Below are 18,390 nucleotides of genomic sequence, written 5' to 3'. Positions count from 1 at the left end.
ACTTGGTTTTTTTCTCCCAAACTCAGATAAGTAGGGCAAGCAGAAAGAGAAAGTGAGTTTTTGAAATTTACATGTGAATGGTTTGGATTGTTTGATGCAGCCAATTTAATTTGATGAGGTTTTAAAGCACTCCAAAAGAAAAACAAGATACACTCTTCATCTCTGCTGACTTTGTGTTTTTTTTTTTACAGTTCTTTTTGGAGGAGAATTTGTTACCCCATGCTCCTGTTTACAATTCATCCAATGAAACTCTTGTTTACCCTAATGGACAACTAATCGCCTTCACTGGAAGAAACAATTTCTACCTTCCTGTAAGTGAAGATCAACATTATCCCTATTATTCTTGTCACTGACTTCATCAACCAACCTGTCCATCTCTTCTTCTGTTTGTCAAGTATTTAATTTACAGTTGCATTCTGGGCCTCATCTCCTGCTCGGTTTTCCTGAGAATAAACTACGAGCTGAAGATGGTCATCATGTTGACAGCTGTGGTGGTTTACAACATCATTATTCTGCAAACACACGCCTCTTTGCTGGATGAGTACAGCAGATATCTGTACAAGACCGAGAGCCTGGACAGGTAGGTGCACAGTGACAAAAACAAGACATTCCAGAGAGCTTGACAAAGGAATCTAGAGAGTCAATGTGTGGGAAAAGAGAGGATTTAGTGAGCCCGAGGAGAGTGAAGGCAGTTATGTTAAATTCAAATCATCTGAGAAAACACAGTGGCTTAGAGAGACAGAAACATTAAAGATATAGAAATCAGGTTCACTGTGAGGTCTTCTTTCAGTCAAGCGAGTGAAGAATAGCTTCAAATGGAGGCACTTGGGAGGCATTGTTTGCAGCTGACACGACCACTTAAACTGGTTTCTCTCGATGTTGATATCTTCCCCATAACCTTCTCTTTCTCTCAACCTGTTTCTACTCGCACACAGCCCCTATAGAGGAAGGGAAGAAGGTAAAGAAATGGTGCAGTAGGCCATGCATCAGTAACCCATTGATTACTTCACAAAGCAGGCCAGCTCCTCATGCCCTTTATATGATGTGTTCAAGCTTTGTGTTGGGTCTACACACAAAGGGGTCTGTGTATTGTAGATATTATCTGTAATAAAGTGCTGAAGGTGGATATTTATGTTCACTTTTTGTTGGTGACTTTTTTTTTTTAATGTTGACTTGAATAAATAATATAGATACAAAACATATGCAAGAACAACACTTTTACATCCTAGTATATAAAACCACAGGTTACTCTATCGCTCGTCAGCCTTCATCAGTAATGAGAGTCACACCCATTTGTCTTAATATCGTTCAGTAATGTTACGCTCAAGGTAAGGTTGTGAGTACACTGCGGATACTGATGAGCGACATATCCTTAAATGTTCAGTGTTTGTGCATATGCAGAGTTTATTAGCATGATACCGCCGCGCAGGAAGAGTGGGCTGATTATTCGGCTTTAACAAATCTGACCACGCGTAATGATTCGTATCACAACTATTTGAGGAGTCCCTTTCTGACAGTTTGTCTCACTGTAATTTAGGAGGATCATCCTAAACGTTTGAGAAAACACTGCTGGTTTTTGGATCAGGTAGATTGTGTCACCATACTGCCTTTGTTATTTATCCATTTTAATTTGATTTTTAATTTTGAATTTGATTGTTTTTTTCTTGTTTGTCATTTACAGTATGTCACGAGTTTGTCACGCTATTGCACCTATAAAAATTATATAAGGTCATGTCAAATAAAAGTATAGTATGAGAAATAAGGCCTACCATATAGTATAAAGAAGTAACAGCAGTATTATTTCAAAGTCTCTACGCCCTTTGATCAACATGTTGGTTGATCAAACATCGGGCCAGAACAGCGAGTTTAGATTGGGTGGTTTGATATCTTTAAGCTAGATTGCACTTCCTCTCCAAACAAAGCTACGTGAACTGAAAGAGCATGTCAGCATATGGCCAGTGGTCAGTTTACTGTATTGCTTGTAAAAACAGTGAACTTTGACAGTGTCATCAAACATCTGATCAGTTTATACAAAGCATGGAGCAACCCATTCATAATCCCCCTGACAGCAATGAGTCTGAACTTTGTCATCAGTGAGTTCAAATCAGGCTTCATCATGTCAGAGTGTTCCCTACAGCTTTGTCCAAAACAGAGGGCCCTTGTTTTCTTATAAGGTCAATGAAATGTTAGTGTCACCGTCAGCTCTGAATGATGATGTTTGACAGAGTTCAGTCACATTATGCAAAAGTTAGTCACAGGGAGAGTGAGGCCTTTTGTGTGAGTTCTAGTCAAAGTCACGTGCAAGCCTTAGTAACATTCAGGTTTCTGATAAAGGGAGAGGTACGGAACTTAACACATTTATATTTTCCGGTTTAATGATGTTGACCGCATGTTCAGAAATATTTAGAAAGAAAACTGTTGCTGTATCTATCAAGACCTTACAGTCATAATAGCCATTTGTATTAAACATTTAACAGTGATGTCAGCGTTCAGATAGAGGCTGAAAAGACTGCTGTCTGGCTCATTGTGGCAAAGATTTAAACATCACTAGTTTAAATGAAAGTCCCATCAAAGTTCTGAACACTGGTACTGACAAGTGCCCTAAACCTTTTGAACAAGAGACCAAACAAAGTCTCGCCTGGTAAAACGGTGTTGTTGTTAGTTTGTGTGCGACATAAATAATACGTTTCTTGAGTACAAGTTTAGATGTACAGTCAAAAGTATGCATTGTCCAAAAGTTCTCAATATGCTCCCATATTCTATGATCGTTCATTGAAACTGACCCAACTTTTCTCATCACTCCATTTCATCACATTTTATATTCCACAGCCTTCACTGTCGCCAGCAGCTCAGGGAATTAGCGACTAAATAAGGACGGACAGCATAATGTGGTATTAAGGAGTAAAATCTGTTTCTTTGAGACTGTAACAGGGAAGTCTGGCCCACAAATTTGTTCCACATTACACGAGCAGAGAGCAAGTAAGACCAAGTAGAGACTTGCACTTGATAGAAAATAATCCTCAGGACCTGTCTGACTGATCTGGATTTAGTTTCTCTGTACTCAAGACAAACTTTGACATTCGTCCAACATAAAAAGTACAAAAAGAAACGGTTCTTTAAATGAAATTATAACTCTCTCTTTAAAGTTGCCAGTCAGAAAGAGGCTAGTGAAGACATAGGCTGTGGAACAGTCTCCAGTCGCTCTGTAGAATGCAAACAATGAAATGCGTCTTTCTGACAGCACTTAATACGGATTTACTGGAATAATAATGACATTTCCTTATTCATTTCTGGAAGCCGTCGTAGCAAGTTGAAGTCTTTGTAGATGCTTGATTAAAACAAAACAACTCTTAAAGCCTGCAGGGACAAATGTATTATCAGACCTTTAAAAATAGTCACCAAGATCTTCAGCCCATCTGTTCGGAACCTTAGCATCGACTTAACCTAAAGAGTTGGGGATTTCTGTTGATGAAAAACACCTCATTCAACACTATGAAGATTTATAATCTGAATGTATGTGCTGTATTTACCTACACATTCTTTGTCATTCTGTCTTCATGTGAAACTGTGTAATCGTGCTCATTTTGATTGATTCTGTGTATAGAATCGATTAGATAATGAACTTGGCGAGTGCAGTAAAATGGAGGCTGTTTCCTCAGTTGTCTGCTGAGTTCTGCCCTAGAAAGAGCACATTAATATGCAAAATGTGCTTGCAGAAATGAGGCTGCGGCGCTGCTGTTTGAGTCTTATCAAAAAGAAATGGCCAGGCTGCACTGCTATAATAAAAAAAAAAATCTGCTTCATTGTTGAGATAGATTAAATATGCTGTAATAGGGACAACAGCTCCTGTACAGTATGTTCTGGGTTTAAAGTGCCCACAAATCTTGAGTATATTGTGGCATGAAGCCAAATATATAGATGTACTGAAGTGCCCTGAAATGTAAGGGGGCCCAACAAAAGGGGGCGGAGCCATAAAACATAACAAAACAAGAAGTGTGAACATTACAGTGACTGTATAGGATTATTTAAGTGTGTGTGACATCACTGTAAACCTGTTGTTGATGTACGACTGGATCTCTAACGATCATGAACACTATCTTGTTGTTTACGTCTTCTTGAAAAACGTCTCGTGTAAATGAACCTCTGTTGGCAGTGAAGCTCTGCCACCGGCGTGCGACCAGTAAACAAGCTCTTGTCACAGCAAAGCAGAAGTGACAGTTTAAACCGAGAGACAGCTTGGAATAAAATGCTCTGCTAACCAATCATGTGACACATGTCAAAGACTACTGATGGCAATCTGAATTTTAATTAAATGCTCTCCCTCTCTCTCTTTTTCTTTTTCTTTTTTTACTTCTTTCTAACCCCATTCTTTATCTTGATCCTTTTCATCTCTGTCGTTATCTTTTTCCTGTCTTCGCTTTCTTCTTCTTTTTATATCTACCCTTCAAGACCAGGAGTTCTTAAAGACCTGAAGACTATGGGCTCTATCTCCCTCTTCATCTTCTTCATCACTCTGCTTGTGCTCGCCAGACAGGTAAGTTCACTTTGTAATAGTTTGAATGATGTTATCTCTTTTCTGTCACAAAAAAAAGAATACAGTTGTCTTGCTCACATATATATCAGCATCTCATCTTGGTTTCTTTCAGCATGTATTCACTGGTTTTCTGCTTTGTGCCTTTATTCAAAGTGGTTGATTTTGTCAGCTTTCTTACATTGTTGCTTAAGTTGGCATGAGCTGTGGTTTTGATTCATGCTGTGTCAGTTTGCTGGCCTTTTACAGGAATAGACGCCATTGTGTGAAGCACCAACTTTATCTTCTACAGCCCTGTCACATCCCTCCTGTTGGGGGAATCTGTGTGGTCCATTTAACCTTTAATGGTCTCTATCACATGTACACAACTGACTTTGATAGATTGTGCTGCAGCTGGACTTCATTGAGGTCCTTGATGAGTATTTTCCCTCAGTTTCACAAGAGCGAGCCTAATTGTAGGGAAACAAAACAAGACTCTTGACGCAGCTACTTCTAACCCCCCTCTCTATAACCTCTATACTACCTCAGAGATATGGGTAAAAAAATAGTGGATCCCATTCATCTTCTTGATGGAAATCCACTACACAGGGTTGTTACACTCGGCAGAGAAGGTAAAGCTTTTCGGCTTCTGTGTCACACAGTACAGGAGAGGCATCATGAGAGCAGTTTGTCTGGCCTCTCTCAAGCTGCTCTGGGCCGGTGATTTAAATCAGCAAGCTTTGAGCTTCTCAGGAGGACTGAGATTTAGTAGCCAGGAGATGCAGGGACCAGAGACCGGCCGCTCTGTAGAGATGTTTTCCTCTAAGTCCAGTTATTTTGGGGTTATTCTACACCGAAGGGCCTTTACTGCACAGGTTGCTGTACAGAGTCCAATATTAACATCAAATACATGTACCGTAAATTCCGTACTATTGAGCGCACCTGGATATAAGCCGCACCGGCTAAAAATAAGTAAATAAATGTATTTGTACATATATAAGCCGCACTTGATTATAAGCCGCAGGTGTCCACGCTATAACAAGAGCTATTTACACAGACGTAGGCTACCGGTAACATCCGCAAATACTGTAGCGTCCGTACGAACGTTAAAGGACGACGAGAGCGTTCAAATAATAACTTTTAATAACCCGATCACTGTCGGCCGTGACCACGCCGTTTACAGCAGAGAACAACACATAACTTGCCGTAACAATCCAACTCTCTCCCCCAGCGTTCTCGCTGGTGCATTCACTGACTCTCCACATAATCGGAATTATGAACACGTTATCAACTACTGACTTTACAACATGAACCGTTACAATACGAAGCCTAGCCGACGGTGTCTGTAACACGGCTGATGAAAAAGATGACCGTAATATATTTCACAGGAAAAAGTCCATCCATTCACTGCCTCAGAATGACTTCATTACTCACTTCCTCAGTCTCTGTTGTCGCTGTCAGTGTCATCTTAACGTGCAGCAGCTCTGTTAGCTTCTTTGACAGCCAGGTCGATCGCCTTTAGCTTGAAAGCTGCATCATATGTATTTCTCCTTGTGTTTTCCATGATGAGGGTGCGAACATGAAGCGCAAAATGACTGATATTAAGATCCGACGTGACGAAGTCAAATGTTTTTGCGGCAGAAGCTCATTGTCCCCCATAAACAATCCATGCATTAGCCGCACCGGAGTAGAAGCCGCAGTGCTCGAAGTGTGAGAAAAAAGTAGCGGCTTATAGTCCGGAATTTACGGTATTTAAATGAATACTGGAAACTGAGAAATACAGACATGCATACATTTTAATGTTTTATTTGTGTGCAGGCTAATATTCTGTTTATATCTGAGCTTATCAGTTAATGGCAAGCAGCTGATCCCCTCAGCGATGTTGTCTCAATAACACAATGTCTGCTTTACACTTACCAATAAGAAACTCACAAAACTAATTAATTTGACCATTTAAAATGTCAAAGGGCACATTGTGGTCAATGCATTGACCACAATGTGCCCTTTGAATTATTAAGTGTGATTTAAAGACACATATGGGTTTATTTTCCGCAGCTGTCGAGAAAACAGGTAGCGCATGTTTCTAAACAGGTTTAGGTCCTTATGTCACAGTGTGAAAACTAAATGAACACTTCATGTGAGTAAACGGAGCAGCAGGACTGACATTAAATGCACACCTCGGGACATGAATACAGAACATTTCTGGTGTCTCAATGAAAAGGCACACTTTACATCAAATGTTCCAGAATTTCTACTCAGTCTGCACCACTGAGATTTGTGTTTCCAAATGCACTTTGTCTTTGTGCCGCCTCTGCTGTTCTATCTCACCGCAACAAGCAGCTATGAACTTTATTTCAAATCGTCACGCTTTCTCTGCCTGATAGTTTTTTTCATCAGATCATCATGCATCATACAAACATATTTGTCCTTGGATGACTCATCCCCTTGTATCAATTCAGTTCATGGTGTGCTGCCCAGAGACAGGATTGAATAACGTCATCGTCAAAGAGCACTCGAGCTGTGAGCACCTCGCACAAGACGGAAGACTATTACAAAATGTGCCGATAATATTTATACCTCACCTGTTCTGAAAGATTACCTTCCTCTCTGTGTCCTCAACTCGCTTCATTGTGCTGCTGTTCGGATAATCATGTTTTGAAATAACCAGAGCCACAACACTGAACTTGTGTCTTTCTTCATTCTGTCAGTTGACTGTTCTCGTTCATGTCAGAACTGTGGCCTGCTGTTTTTCAATGTTTCTTTTCTCTCTTGGAGCCGTGCTCGGCTTCACTCTTTTAGCTGTGTCTGTTTGTTTCTCTGACTTGATGGAAGCAAGCTGTACAGCTGTACCTTCAGTCTCTTCACCTCTGTGTCCTCTTGTAACAGAATGAATATTACTGTAGGTTAGACTTCCTGTGGAAGAACAAGTTCAAGAAGGAGTGTGAGGAAATAGAGACGATGGAGAACCTCAACCGGGTTTTGTTGGAGAACGTCCTGCCAGCGCACGTCGCAGAGCATTTCCTGGCACGAAACTGGAAGAATGAGGTAGGCATTCATGTCGTTGTTGTTGTTGTTGTTGTTGTTGTTGTTGTTTTTATATGTGATAATGGAAGCAGTGTTGTGACAGCCGGCTGCAGGATAGATGTGTTTATGGTTTCACAGAGGTCATACAGCACCAGTGGCTACATGCCACAACCCATCACATGTATCCCTTCATTATCTCTGATGAGGCAAAGCAGAGCAAGCTTCGAACAGAGATGATCAAAGTCAATACAACTCATCTGAGATGTGGTTATAGTTTCTTAAACTGCTGCTTATTATGTTTATATTTGAATTATTTCTACTAAAAACCATCGTGTATAGGTATAACAGGACAAACATTACATATTTAGTTTGGTTTTCTTCTTGACTGAAGCTATTAGAAGCTGTTTTCAACAGTTTATGAATGTAATACACTCCAAACATGAACAAACATTAGAAGGTACCCACTCTATATAAGATATTTGGCAATTGTTTTTCTGTTAACCATTGTGTTTCTAAATAACTAGTTGAAGTAATAAAGGGAAACATTCTCATTGCATCAGAAGATTGGGGGACAATATTTTAAGAATCTGCTGACTTACCTTTGAGATGTTCTCTTTCATCAAACACTTTATCCTCTGAGAACTTCTCCCACTGAGAGCTGTGTCAGTGAAAGTCTTTGAAAGCTTAGAGGACGCTGTGTGTTGGAGGTTACGGGAGCTTAAATAAAAATGCTGCTTCTGCTGCAAATGTTTTAGATAAAGAGTCAGCAGATGACTCTGTTCTGCACTTGAACAGGATCCAGGAGAAGCTGCTGCTCTGATGGGTTTTCCAGTTACTGTCATTTGAATGTTGGTTTCTATGATTTGCCTTCTTCCATTTTTCTTCCATCTGCTTCAAAGCCATCCACGTCTGAGGTCTCGCTTTTGATTTTTTTTAGTGGACGCTGTTGAGATCTTAAACTCTTTATTATTTACAGAAAACTTCTCCATTAGGATTTATGTGAAATAAATCGTTTTGTCCGTGTCTCATCCAGGTACAGAAGCAGGAAGTTAAGGAAGTTAAGTTTTAAAAATGTTTTTGCTGCCATCGAAAGCTGACGACTTTGTCTCCTTGGTTTTGTCCTGCAGGATCTGTACCACCAGTCCTATGACCTGGTCTGTGTCATGTTCGCCTCGATCCCAGACTTTAAAGAGTTCTACACTGAATCTGACGTCAACAAAGAGGGATTGGAGTGCCTCAGGCTGCTCAATGAAATCATTGCTGATTTTGACGAGGTAAAGACCACACAATCATCCTACTCACGCATCGCAAACACAAACCAGTCTATCCTTTCAAGCAGAGTGGGGGTGAACTGTGTGAAAATGCAAGCTACGACCTTTTTTTGGTGTTGCCTGCCTATTGAGGCTTTCAGTGAAATGCATTCCGGATGGAAAAAAAACCAGAATGCTTTTAACGTATTCATAAACTGTGATGTGGATTGTGTTTGTGTTTTTTATGTGAAGCTACTTTCCAAACCGAAGTTCAGCGGTGTGGAAAAGATCAAGACCATCGGCAGCACGTACATGGCTGCTACCGGGCTGAACGCATCACCTGGGCCCGAGTACACGTCCCAGGTAGGATAATTTTCTACTTAATCATTACCTGTCACATCAACTATAACAACTCATCTGTGCAGACAAAAAAAAAAAAAAACACCTCAATGTTTGAAGAGATGAAAGTGTTTCTGGTTGTGTTCCTCTGCAGGAACATGACAGGCAGTACATGCACATCGGGACCATGGTGGAGTTTGCATTCGCCTTGGTGGGGAAGCTGGATGTTATCAACAAACACTCCTTCAATGACTTCAAACTCAGAGTTGGTGAGTTACACATACTTGCTCGTTATGGAACAAAAAGCTGTGAGGAGCAGTCGGATTTGTTATAGCTGCGTAAAATGTTCCTCTATCATTTAGCTGACTGTTGATTCATAACATTTTGAAACAGGGACAGCTCTGTGAAGTGATTCTAGCTGGTGTTACTGATCACACGGTAAAATAGAAAAGATGAAATGCTCCAAATATGATTTTCATCATCAACGGTGCAGCAGAGGCATGAGATGAAATCTGAACGCACAACAAACAGGATAAGCTTAGAGGGACTTGTTTTTGTAATGAGTCATCTTGCAGTACTTTTTTCATCCTAATGCTGTTTCTGACACCTGAACATGAGTATTGGTCAACGCTGTGTACTCCTGTGCCTGTTTACTAGTAACCCACACGTATGTGATATTAAGGGTGTCATTGTTGGGCTCTTTCTTATATAACTGTGAGAGTCCTAACGTTAAAAGAAGCTGAAACACAAACACGTTGTTTGAAATCTGAAAAGTGAAACAGCTTTTTTAATTTATGCACCTGTTTTTATCACGTTAAGTATACATAAAGGAAGGCTATACATGTTTTTTTGGTGCATAAAATGTAGCCTGTTTTATCAAAGGTGAACTCACACAACATACTGTATAGTTGTTATAACTGCTGTGAAGATCACCATTCTGGAAATATAAAAATAAGGGGATTTTCAGGCAGGGATGAACAAATAAATGAATCTAATCTGTGCACTGAATGGAATACTGACTTGGTTTAAAAAAAAGTTTAAAAAAAGTGTACGTCTGTGAGACATAGTCATGGCAACGCATCAGCAAAGTGAGAGAGAAAGAGAGAGATAGGGTAGAAGGAGAATTTAAGAAAAAGAGAGGGCAGGCTTCAGCTGGCTGCATGTGGCGAGAGTTTGATACCTTCAACCTGTCGGGGAAGATCTTAGCATGGGATGCTCTATTAACTCAGTAGTGTGTGCACATATAAAGGTTCATCCCTGCTGCTTCCAGATGGACTTAAAATGCTCCATCAGAGAAGGATACACGTCTTCACCCGCTGGGACAGGACTAAAGTAGCAGTTGTGTTCCTGTGTGAGTGTGTTCACTTGTGTAGATTGTTATTCCCAGGAAATTGACTCAGAAGTCTGAGTGGAGAGTGGCCCTGTGTCCTCTCAGCTCTGTGCAGTGCTGTGAAAAGCTCCAGAGTCTGCTCAGCAGAGGTGCTAGGAGGGCTGGTTATCAAGGGTTCAGCTGCATTTAGCTTACACTTCATCATGTTCTGATGAAATCCTGTGAAAAGCTTTATTATATAAACACTGAAGGCCTTTTGGAGACTTCATTTAAAAAAAAAAACACCTCCAACATTTTCCAGGTATGACATCAGAAACCAAAGCAAAGTGTATTCAGTTTTAATGTACTTTGTGCAGTCTGAGTTATTTTAGCTTATATAATAAAAGTGTGTTTTTTTGATGTGGAAGGTGTAACAGAGCGTTCAACAAAATAATCACCCTATGCCTCCGCCAAGCCTTCAAGCTCACTTTACATCATCAGTGTTTCCCACAGACTGAAGTTCTGAATGCTACTGGGACCAAACTTTCGAACTAATCAGATAAAACAGTTGAAAGAAAACATTTGCTTCAAACAGTTCAAACATTTACACTCTGCTGAAATGAACGAGGTAATGGTCGTGCAGAGTTGAGTTGTCTGAAATGTGCACTTATTGCTGGCTGTATTTTGGCAGGTATTAACCATGGCCCAGTGATAGCTGGAGTCATTGGAGCCCAGAAACCACAGTATGATATCTGGGGGAACACAGTGAATGTAGCGAGCAGGATGGACAGCACTGGAGTCCTGGGGAAAATACAGGTGAGTGAAGGATGTACTGATATTCTATTTCTTTTCTGTTATGTACATTTTCATTAGTCTTTAAAACCTCATTTGAGAATTTGGCTCCCAACAAGTCCCTGTTTGAATAATGTCTGGGCAGTTAATTAAACCTGGGAACTGTAGTTTTTAAGACTTTTTAATGGCAAAACCAACTAAATGGGTTTGTGATCCATCATTTGAAGACTAGCGCCTTGAAAGGATGTGAAGACACAGAACTCAGCGTAGCTTTCAGATGAACTAAACCTATGTCAGAGGTTTTTTGTTTGTTCATTTTTATTAGATTTTTTTTTTAAGTCCAGATTTGACAATATTGTTTGATTTAAGATCAAACTATTTTGAGTCTCTTTCACTGCACCCTTTCAAACATCAGGCTGGGTTTCTTTAAAGCGACACATGTCGATGTCTGAAACGTCAGCGCAGATGTTTTAAAGGTGCGTCTCTTATACTGTGGTTGGCAGCTGGCGGCATTACTTCAGCTCATCATCATGCAGCATCTTTCAATCCTCCTCTCCCTGCCTGAGCTCTGATAAGACGGCGTTTCACCTGCATGGCAAGTGGCTGTGAGAATCATTCAGAGGGATGTATAACGTTTCAGTCTGAAAAATGTTTCATAGACATATCTGCTTCTATTTGGATTCTGAGATTGACTTGGTATTTTTCAGTAATGCATAAATATTCAAAGGCATCATGCCGATATTTTTCTGCATGATTGTGTAACCCACTGAGGACATTTTCAATCATTTTCTTTCTATAAATGCAGCTGAAGTTCTATTTTCTTCTCTGAAGGTTTTGTATAGTTAAGCCTTGTTTACCACCTTATACCTTAAAATAATTTGCAGCTGTACTTGCCACAATCGTTTACAAGGTTAGGGTTTTGAGAACACTTTATCCTAGACTTAAATCCAGATTTTGGCTGCTGACCTACAGAAGAGGTATGGAGATTCAGAGCTGCATGCCAAGAAAGCAACAGTCTGTTGCATTAAAGTTAATGGTCGACAGATTTCTCTCAGCTCCTGGAAATGTTTCTCTTTGCAGAGCGGAGTGTTTTTGCCAGCAGGACAGTTACTCAGTCATGTAAAATGAGTAAATCCGTCTGACTCTCCCTGCAGGTGACGGAGGAAACCAGTCGCATCCTTGTGACCTTGGGCTACATGTGCTCTTGTCGAGGCATCATCAACGTCAAGGGCAAAGGAGAGCTGAAGACATACTTTGTGCACACAGAGATGACCCGCTCACTCTCCCAAGGGAACGTTATGCCGTAGACTGGACTCACGAAAAGCTGAATATAAGCGGACATTGTTTTTACGAGGAGGAGATCTGATCTTCTCGGCGCCGTCTCAACAGTGACACCAATGTGACCAATCAAGGATTCAAGACTGGAATTAATGTTGCATTGCAAGTTATGGATGCCACAGCTGTAGAATACATTTAGTCACTTCTGTAAGTGTAAGTTTAGCATGTACAGCAAGTAGGCAATAATCTCTGAAATATTTGTCATTTGAATGTTGGATCCATAAAAGCCACATTTGCACTAGTGCAGACAGAGGAATCTCAAACGGTCTTTATTGGCATTATGATGCCCTGTGGGGCTTTTGATGGTGATTATAATAAAAGCTTCCTTTATCCAGGAACAGAAAGAACAAGCTTTATTTTGGTCACTTTACAAGACAGAGTTCATTTTGAGAGTAAAGAGAAAAAAGAGAGTGGTATAAATGTTGCTCTTAAAGGAGCGTCCAGAAAACAAGAATTTCTGTGTGAACTGTGAAAATATAAGAACATAACACACAGGTGTCATAGACACAGTGACGTTTGAGTGGTTCAAAAAGATATGATTCTAAAGTGAAAAACAAATGACTTCTGCAACAAAGGGAAACCTGCATGACCACTGCTGACAAGGAGAAGCAACAAACAAATTTAACAGCCAGCCAAAAAGAAACAACACGTGTGTGTACGTAAGTCCATCAACTTTGCTAAAAGCAGGAAGTCTTGGATGTATTTTACAGGCTGAGGAGCATCCAAAAGAACCATCTATGAATATGTTATGATATTCGTAAAAAGGGCCAAGTTTCCCACAACTATCTTTGCACTTGTATCATCTTGTCTTCATGCCATCAGATGAATTTGGCAGACTGGATCATTCCCGAGCTGACAGACAGGTTTGTCTAACACTACTGGATAACAAAGGGATCAAGAGGATTTAAGCGGAAGATTGAATGTTGGGAAGTCGGAGCCTGGTCTGTGTACAGGGTAGCACTGTGCGTGTGGTGCGGTGGTTTTGTAACAAAAGAAAATACTACCCAAAAAGTGTTTTGATGTTTTGATGCCATTTGTTTTTTTGTAAAAAAAAAAAAAAAAAAAAAAAAAACTTCATTAAAATTTCTATGTATTTCAGTTTTATGAGTGTAATTATTTACCTGTGAAGTTTTTTTTTTTTCTTGTTTTGTTTTTTTATTTTTTTTTTAATTGACCACTTTACACTTAATTGTAATGGCAGGAGTGCTTTGCAGGATGGTAAAGATTTCCCCACACTGGAGTCCCCTCAGCTTCTCTAAATGAGGATGTTTCATCAAAGCACACTAATATATACTCCTGTCAAGTCCTCCACACGTTTTATATTATTACATGTTAAACATGCTTGCCATGGCGATGCTACAACGATCCATTTGAAGCAGTACATTTGGGGTCCTGTCATATCTTCTTTTCACGTCTGTTTCCACTTCATATATACTGTAAGAACTGACACAACTACTTTATGTGGATAGAAATACTCTATGTTGGGTTGTCTGCTCTTAAAGAGAGTATCAATGTGAGAAGAACACTTCAGTGGGTTTCTTTCATATACGCATCCATTTCCTGGTGCAGATCTCTGAATAACTTCTGAAGGCGTCTTCAGATGTCAAACAGTCATAGTCTGAGAAATTCAGACCTTCAGCCAAAAACATACAGATGTACTTTTATATAAAAAAGAACATTAGATATAAAATTGGTAAATCATGTTTTTGCCATTCTACCTTCAATGATCATTTTACAAATGACTATCTGACTCTAATCTGGATTACAATGTTAATCTCCTTTGTCCTTCAACATGATCTCATCAAATTTTGGAACAAGAGACAAACAGCAGTGATGTTTAAAGAGGCTTTGTCCCATTGTTCATGACCTGACTACTCTTTCACAAACAATCTGCCTGAGCCGCTCTAACAGCAGTGTGTCCTTGTTTACTCAAGGACATTAGCGAGTGGCTGACAGCAATTTAATAATGGCCGGCCTCGTGAGCCTGAGGTAATCACTTGACGTCACAGAGGAGCGCCACGCCCCGCAGGATCCAATGTTCTGGAGAAAGTGGCGTCTTCAGGTCTACAGCTGCGATGTAATTCATGTCAGTCCTCACTGGCTTCTTGTAGATGGGGCAGGAGTAGAGGCGGGAGTCCTTCACACCTGAAACACAAATGATCAACACGTGTTACCAGATGTGCTGAGGAAGACTTCACCCGCCCCCTTTAAGTTTCAGTCCCCAGTGTTTCTTCAAAGAATAACAATCTTACTGAGACTGGGACCAACATATTGATATATTTAAAAAGTGTGGAAAGAAAACATTGCCCTCAAACAGTTACATGATTTCTGGAAGACCCTCTTATCAGCAGAACAAACAGCTTAGACAAAATGTAGTGGAAACTGATTATCAATTAAAACTTGGGTCATTCAAATTCCATCCAGGCATAGCTGTGATATTGCCCTCACAAGAATGTTCTTCCTTGAGTTTGAGATTAAGATCACTGTGACCTCAGCTCTGTAGCAGATAGATTTTGGTTGAAATTGAAAAAAGCACATTATGCTGCTTTGATCTTTTAGTGTTAATACTGAAGCCATTTTATCTAATTGAACGTTTCAGTAAAATAGTGACCTAGGTCATTAACAAATAATTGATTTATTTCTCTTTTATTCAGAGGTCACAGTGAACCCCAAACCGTCACTCGTCCATTCAGCAGTAAAAGTGTATGTATGGTTCAAATGTATATAAATCCCTTCTGAGGTTCCTGAAAAAGCACCTAAAGCACAAGAACAATGTGACAACCTGAGGATATAATCCCTGAGCTAAAAGGACTAAAAGACACCATTGAAGCTGTTTCCTATTTAGAGTCATAATAAAATAACATTATACCGTAAATTATTAATCATCATTAAGTCTATGACAGATTTAAATCCAAGTGGAAGTGACAACCAACCTATGCCCAACAGAAAACTGACTCAGATAGTCAGAACACATGCTGTCATATTTTAGTGTACTGATCCCGTTTATTCTGTGCAGTCTGTCTCCTATCCGTGAGAATGTGTCTGTCTGTCAATCGGGTGCTACGTCTGATTGCTCAGCTAAACTGGAATTGCTGTATCCTGATTGGATGAAGCCTGACATCACAGCTTTTAAATCTCAGCGGCTGCTGCGCCCTTCACCGGCCACTCCCAACAAAGCCAGCGTTAGCCTGTGTATCCGTCCTTCGATCTTCTGTGAATTATGTAGGACGGATGACTCGGTCTGTGTGTTAGAAATGTAGATTGGATTTTGACAGATTTATTGAGTGTTTGTTTATAAATACATTATAGGGCTTGAAGTAAACACAATCCAGAGCCTGAAATGTTGTTCTTGTTGGTTGAGACTGCACGGATTCACAGAGAAAAGGAAAAAGACGATCGAGTAAAGAGATTTACTTCAATAATTTCTGTTTGTTGTTTTAGGCTTTGCTCGGCTTTAAAGTAAATGAAAATACTGCTCGAAATCTGCATTTGACTTGTGCTCCAGATAATCTCCCAAGGAGACCTTCATAAGTGTGAAAAGGATCATTGGACGCTGAGAGGTTTCCTAGACTCTTACATGTACTCACACATTTTATGGCACGCATATAAAGTCAATCCCAGCAGGCAGCAGCCTTCTTGGTGGGAAAAGCTGGGAGGGCTGGGCTGGTGTAAACAAACTGCATTACACGTATCATTGGATCATTAATTCATTTTACAGGCAGCCTTGCTTAAAGGCATCCACTGAGGTCTGCCCCTGCTTCCTGTCTTAATATAGTCTGGTCTTATTCAGGACAAGCACTGTGCCGCATACTGCTGGTAATCTATTCCAAAACAAAACAAACAGTACTTAGTCTGCTTGACATTTAAATGTTACATCCATCCATTTAGAGTGACTGCGTGCAAAGTGAATGTTGAGGAGAGTAGAAGAAGGATAGAGCTTTGGCAAAGATTTGGCAGATTAATCCTGATGGGAGAAAACAGGATTAAAGCCTTTAATTTGGAAGATTGGAGTTAAAATAAAGGCACTATTAAAAACCCACAGGTTGACATTTTGAAAAACCTATAAATCTCAAAAGGGACATCTCACCATTATTCTCTGCATACATCCTGATCACAGGCATCATCTCGAAGAGGACTTTAGGCTTCGAGTCGATGAGTTTGCAGCTGCGGCGGTCCCAACCGGCCCCCTCCAGGTAGAGGCCGTAAACATATACTCCCTCTGTGGGAGGCTGGGTGATGTCATCCTTCATCCATCGAGTCACGTCGTTGCAAAGCACCATGCGGTCCAGAGCCCAGCCCTTGTTTGCTCGAGTGATCTCCTGCAAATGCAGAAACAAATCCACAGGTGACGACAGTGGAGTGGGCAGTGTGACCCATCAGTACTCAGGGGTGACAGAGCTGACATTCAAAGTTGGCCCTAAAAAAAAAAACCCCAACAAAAACAGGATAACAGGGCTTTAATAGAGGTATGTTAAAAAAAAAAAAAAAAGAGCACAGTGCAGGGCAGAGAAGTGCCGTGTCAATGCAGTGTTTTAAGAGACGCTGTGCAACGATTGAGAAAATAAAGAGAAAAGATGAAGAACTAAAAAATAAACAAAATGTGAGCATTGAATCATCTCATTCATTGGAGCCTTTTTTTTGAAAGACAAAATTAATAGTCTTTTTTCTTTTTGTACAAAATTAAACAAAACAGGACTGACTAGAGATGACAAGGACGGTCTGCAGGCAGGTTTGAATACACATCCTTTGGCAGAGAGAACAACTGTATTTGAGAGTTAACACAATGGTACTACAGAAAATATCCCTGCTCGGTAAAATACCAACATTTGCATCCACAACATATTCTCTGTAAGACAGCCCGACTTACCAGTTCTGAGACAGAGGGGAACAAATAAAACCAGAAGGAAGAACAAACCTGACACCAATTCGCTGCCGAGTTATTTCGTATTCCTCCGACTACGAGAGCGGGATGTCTGGGTCTGACAAATCACATCTGCCCTGGGGTATCTTTCTTAACTCATTTTTATAGTTACTGCAAATGATAAGCAGACATCAGATCTGGATCCCAGTCCTATTCAATTGAAAGGTCTCAATGAAGAAAGGCCTAAAACGATTATAGAGAGATGTGTGCTGAAACAGAGTGAAGGTACATGATTTTCATTGAGACACCAAATCAAATGTGATGCCAGCAACATGTTTCAAAAAAACTTTGGAATGGGATCATTTTCTGTGTTGCATCAGACACTTTTTCGAGCAACATCAACTGTTTTTGGAACTGAGGAGGGCAGATTCTGTATTTTGAACATGGAATGTTTTACTTTTCTTGCTTTCAATTTTAGCCCTTTGAGATTTGCTTCAACCAATCTTTGTAATTAACTAATCTTTATTTAAAAGAGCCACTCATAATACAAAGTGCATTCATGTAAATCTAACGTATTGTTATTACTATTATTATTATTATGAATGTTGGATTTCAGCTATTCTATAGTTCAGGGTTTCCATGTCTTATTTTATGCTCCAAACATTTTAGAGCATGCTGTTGTTCTACATCTACTATTTTTTTTTTTTTTTTAAAGAAACAAGCAAGCATTTCTATTGTGCAAATATCTTTCCATCAAACAACCAATCCCTTATTCCTGCTTTTATCACCTGTAGAATTGATTACTGCAATGCTCCTCCGAAAAATAATGTTAGTTGCAGCTTCTCCAAAATTCAGCCGCAAGACTGCTGATGAAGACCAAAAAGAGAGCGCACACATTACACCGATTTTAAAGTCTTTGCGTTGGCTACCCGTGTGTTTTGAAATTGATTTTAAGACTCTTTAATTG

The 18,390-nt window shown here is 40.0% G+C and overlaps 2 protein-coding genes across 3 annotated transcripts in view; one reads left to right on the top strand and one right to left on the bottom strand.

Annotated features, from left to right (window-relative positions):
• adcy2a (adenylate cyclase 2a) overlaps window positions 1-13,452 on the top strand; it is a 55,731-nt gene extending 42,279 nt beyond the window's left edge. The window contains exons 17-25 of the mRNA XM_079343756.1: window positions 192-311; window positions 396-580; window positions 4,450-4,534; window positions 7,397-7,555; window positions 8,662-8,808; window positions 9,037-9,147; window positions 9,278-9,392; window positions 11,124-11,248; window positions 12,379-13,452. Coding sequence (XP_079199882.1) covers window positions 192-311; window positions 396-580; window positions 4,450-4,534; window positions 7,397-7,555; window positions 8,662-8,808; window positions 9,037-9,147; window positions 9,278-9,392; window positions 11,124-11,248; window positions 12,379-12,531 — 1,200 coding nt within the window. The 3' untranslated portion in view covers window positions 12,532-13,452. The remainder of the gene's footprint in view (window positions 1-191; window positions 312-395; window positions 581-4,449; window positions 4,535-7,396; window positions 7,556-8,661; window positions 8,809-9,036; window positions 9,148-9,277; window positions 9,393-11,123; window positions 11,249-12,378) is intronic.
• Window positions 13,453-13,584: 132 nt separating this feature from the next.
• The window catches only part of dnah5 (dynein, axonemal, heavy chain 5), an 89,678-nt gene continuing 84,872 nt past the window's right edge, over window positions 13,585-18,390 (bottom strand). For both annotated transcript variants that reach the window (XM_079343741.1, XM_079343740.1), the window contains 2 exons: window positions 16,650-16,881; window positions 13,585-14,707 (listed from right to left, as the gene is read on the bottom strand). In XM_079343741.1, the coding sequence (XP_079199867.1) occupies window positions 14,556-14,707; window positions 16,650-16,881 (384 nt within the window). In that variant the 3' untranslated portion in view covers window positions 13,585-14,555. The remainder of the gene's footprint in view (window positions 14,708-16,649; window positions 16,882-18,390) is intronic.

This window comes from Symphodus melops, assembly GCF_947650265.1.
Source record: "Symphodus melops genome assembly, chromosome: 5".
In the NCBI taxonomy this organism is placed as follows: Eukaryota; Metazoa; Chordata; class Actinopteri; order Labriformes; family Labridae; genus Symphodus; species Symphodus melops.
The sequence above is the reverse complement of the archived record's forward strand: the minus strand, read 5'-3'. Positions and strand labels throughout refer to the sequence as shown.